Consider the following 4,488-nt stretch of genomic DNA (forward strand, 5'->3'; position numbering starts at 1 on the left):
TCCCTCTCGAGGAACGTATTTTTCGAACCGGCGTCTCGCGTGGAATATAATTCCCTGCTGTTCGCCTCTTCTCCCTTTTTTCCCTCCCCTCTCGTCCTTTTTGTTTGCCGCTGAAAGCGGCGCGATTTAAGGGAATAATTCTAGGGGATGAATAGCGAATTCGCTCGCGTGAATTCGGTTTCTTCCAGCAACGCCGCGGCTTCGCGAGAAATGTTTTCTTGAATAAGTGATAAGGCGCTCGGGTAGATTGTTTTCGCCAAGAATAACGCTCCGAACGCGTGCGTATGTATCGTGTCAAATAAGCGATAACTTTTTAATGGAAACGCCGGCTCGAGGAATGGCGGCCTGAAGGCTGCGGGGAACGGAAATCGAAGGAACAATTCGATTCTGTATTTTCACCAGCTTCTAACATTAGTACTATAAGACACGGGTACAATTGACACATCGAGTGTGCTTAAAATCGTGGTACTGTTGCTACGACACTGAAATTCTTCGCTTATATTATTATAATTATTCGATTAAATGCTTATATTGTGAATTTAGTAAAATTCTAAAAATTGGAATTTTAGTCAAAGAATTTTAATACTTTTCGAGGTTACGAATTGTGAGTTCATCGTGATGCACGATAGAAAGAAGATCTCGCTTGTGCATATTTCTATTTTATTGGCGATGAAAATTAAAATTCTTGAAAGCAGAGTTAATGAAATTATCTATGCCTACGCCAATGGTTTAACACTAGATTTATGGAACCCGTCAATTTGACGGAAGGGATGCTCCAATTATACGATGATAACAGATTTACTTAATCTATATTAAGACTGTTAATATAATATATAATTGTTTTTAAATTAAACTAAACGTTATAAAAAAGGCACGTGGATTCCTTTATCTTGGTCAATTTGACAGGTGTCCTTAGAAACAAGTATACAGATAGTGTCCGTAAACCTAGTGTTAACATCCTTCATATTCCATTAATTTTCGTCTCATTACTCTCCTTGCCACTCACCCTAAATTGTACACGTAATCGCAGTAGCGAATAATATACTGTGTGTAAAATTAAACATATTTCTTCCATTTTAACCCCACCAAGAAACTTCAAATTAATTACAGTGATTCTACGCGCAAAACCGAGTGGAAAATAAAGAATAACGTTTCCCCATTTGGAGCTCCGTTTCGTAGAAAAATAAGTTCAAAGATCCGTGGGTGCTCGCGTGTCAAGAGCGCGAGCACCCAACGCAAGTTGAACCTCATTTTCCTCGAAAACGAAGCTTCGAACGAAAAAATGTTATTCTTCATTTCCGACTTATTTTTGCACGTATATTATTTTGCCATAAATTCGTGCACCCCGTGTACGACGTAAATCACTCGTGCACACCTGTCGGAGCAAAGAATTCGAAATCTCGCACGCTCCCGGTGCGGGAACCTGCACGCACAATATCCGCTTATCACGAGGCGCGGTTTAACGGTTGTTCGTTTCATTTCAGAGGAGGTGTTCGGGTCTAACAAGGCTTTATGGTTCTCTCCGAGCGGCAATAAACTGGCCTTCGGTTACTTCGACGACTCCCATACACCGATCATAACGATACCGTTTTATGGTTACCCGGGCAACCGGATGTTCCAGTACACGTCCACGATCTCGATCCATTACCCCAAGGTAAGCGAGCATGCTGCGGGAAACGAGGGAGGGAAACGGGGAATCCCGCGGCTGCCTCTTTTGCATTCCGTTTGATCTTTCGCGGCCCGCCACCGCCGCGAGAACCAAGTCTCTGCGAACCGGGTCGACACGGTTCCAGCTCGCAAACGCGCGGCTTTTGTGCAGTTGTCGGGCGACTGCATCGAGTTCTAGACAATTCCAGGCTGGCTGGTACGTGTGTGGGTACGTGAGCGAGAATCCGTGTGAGTCTTCGGTCAGCTTCCGAGAGAGGAGCTTTGTGGATGTTAGGAGATGAGAGTATTGAAGGAACTCCAATCCGAGGTGTTGTTTAAGCGTTTCGCGCTGGGACCTCGTTGTCCGGATTTTATGAACACCCCTTTGGGTCACGACTGCAATTAACGATGCCTTTAGAACGGGTCGCGGTGAGTCCGTCTTGATGGTGGCACGCTAGGAAACGTGTTCGATTTTATTTCTCGCGCGTTGTGGTTATGCTCGGGGAATCGTACAATTTACATCCTGTCAAGTGGAAATTTTTATTAACGTAAGTATCTCGAGTTATCATTTTTCTGCTATTGCATAACGCGATTGAATAATAACGTCGTGGATAAAAATCGGACCGAAGCCGTTCAAATTGGAACGAAATTTGTATCCCCTGTCAGTACAGCTGTTATGCATGCTGCTCTATATTAATCGATGGTTTATTGAAAACAGAGTCGAAAATTCATTTCGTTGCTAGTTTATTTCACAGAAAGAACCATATTTGGACGGTATATTTAACTATCGATTTCGAAATAAATATATTCCCGAGCTCAAAAAGAATTTCAATTTCGCGACCAAACAATACCACAGCTGATATTCCGAAAGACTCGTGACACTCATTCGATCGAATAAAATCCAATTCGAAACGATCCTCTGCAAGTGGATTAAGTCGATCCAGGATGAAGCTTTAAATACGAAATTATTCGTCAGCAACGCGATTTAAAACAACAAATTCGACGATACCAGCGGGCTTGTTGCTAATAATCTTTCGTTGCAGCATCGGCACTCTGGATGCAGAGTGTCTGCATAAGTTTGGCGATTTCCGGCGATTCCACGTTTCCGTTCTTCCCCGAAATTCGTGCTCAACTGTTAAAAGAGTAACTGACATGGAAACAGCCGGATACGGCAGACTCTCGAAAGAGCGACAAAAAAGGAGATTGATACTCTCCGAGCTACACACACCCACTGCCGCGAGATTACATCGGAAAACCTTCGTATCCGGCCGCGTGTTTCCTTCGTGGGCAAAAGAAGAGGCCGTATAGTCGAAACAAAACACCGGGGAATTAATATCATTTGTTCGGTGTTGTCAGTTTCCACCGTGTATTCCACCGGTCGAAGAAAGGCCCGGTCTAATTTTTGTCTTTTTCCCGCGAAACTCCACGTTAGCCGGCTGAAAGCGGCGTGTCTATTTAATGCTTCGAGTCCAGGCCTTTTTTCCCCGCTTTTTCCACCCTTTCTCTCCTTTTTCACTCCCTCCGGCCGCTGTTTACCCGCTAACAAACTTCCAGCGGTCGGCCATTTTCTCGACGCGCGCGCTTTAAATGGCGGCCGGGTCCGGTCGGCTGCGTGCACCGCGCGCGCCAGTCCCCGAACAAAAATTACATGCCGGCAATTTGTTTACCCCGCTTTTCCACTCCTGCAGACTTTTCATTACAACTTCTAACGATCCTCCTTCTCCAGGTAGCTTCAACTTGCGTAATTTAAGTTACACAATCGCCACGCGGTTGGCGGCCATGTTTGTTTCGCAGTTGGAGCTCGCTGACCCGTGCGAGACCGTGTTTCTCGCGACGGTCTCGAGATGTCGCTTCTTTTCCGACGCCATCTTTGCAACTGACGTTTGTTTCTTCTTCTTTCTCGTGGCAATTAAAGAAGTCGAAGACCCGAAGGCACCACGGGACTTCGTAAATTGCTTCGTAGAGGTAATCGCTCGTCTGGCAGACGCTTAATCTACGTAACGGATGACTGTGGAATATGTACACGAGGCATACTTGGGCAATGTGTCCGTCCCTCAAGGTCCGTTTACAATGTATCAATTACACCTGACGACTTTGTAACTGGAATAACCCCCGGGGAAAGTTGCCGGGGAGTTTTTCAGCTGCAGCTGGCTATTATACGCAGTCAGGTTTATAACGCGTTGCAAATTTTTATATTTCACCGGTGGAAAAGTTTACATCGTTTCGCGAATTGAATACCGCGAGCATTTTGCTGACTTCTGCGTCCGTGAGAGATGGTCCACGGAACCACCGTGTGATAAAATGGCGCGAGATAAGATTACAACCGCTCTATTAATGCGAATTCCGCGCTTTGCGAAATTTTATCGAGCGTGGAGGAACTGCCATTGCAAGCTACACACTTGGTCATCCTTGACTAGCTTTATAGTCAACGTGTTTATTCCTTGTTTTATAATTTTGTCGTGAGAAAATATTTAATTTTAATTACTCGCTATATATCCAGTCCGCACTTGTTAAACCACGCGTAGGTCAAATTTTACGACCTAGTGTATCTCCTCCGTGTCAGATTCAGTATGAAATATTCGCAACGAATTGGACTCGTTGTTATGACTCAAAAAATTAGTATACAGGGTGTCCAAAAATTAAACGATCTTTAAATTTCGACCCTAAGGTCGTTGAGCGTTTAAACAACCCTAACTCGACGAGAAAAAATCGCACGAGAACCAACCAGGACTCGTTTCACAGTCCAAAGCTTCTACTCTCGGATAATCACTGCAATTAGTTTCTCTCGAAGGTATTTTTGCGTTAAAAAAATGAAGCAGAGAACCGGAGATGATTTTTCCC

At 44.5% G+C, this 4,488-nt stretch overlaps 1 protein-coding gene across 1 annotated transcript in view; it reads left to right on the plus strand.

Annotated features, from left to right (window-relative positions):
- Positions 1-4,488, plus strand: part of LOC108546375 (venom dipeptidyl peptidase 4) — a 306,649-nt gene that overhangs the window by 187,869 nt on the left and 114,292 nt on the right. The window contains exon 6 of the mRNA XM_017898424.1: positions 1,485-1,654. Within this exon, the coding sequence (XP_017753913.1) occupies positions 1,485-1,654 (170 nt within the window). The remainder of the gene's footprint in view (positions 1-1,484; positions 1,655-4,488) is intronic.

Source organism: Eufriesea mexicana, unplaced genomic scaffold, assembly GCF_001483705.2.
Source record: "Eufriesea mexicana isolate 0111107269 unplaced genomic scaffold, ASM148370v2 scaffold630, whole genome shotgun sequence".
NCBI classification, from domain to species: domain Eukaryota; kingdom Metazoa; phylum Arthropoda; class Insecta; order Hymenoptera; family Apidae; genus Eufriesea; species Eufriesea mexicana.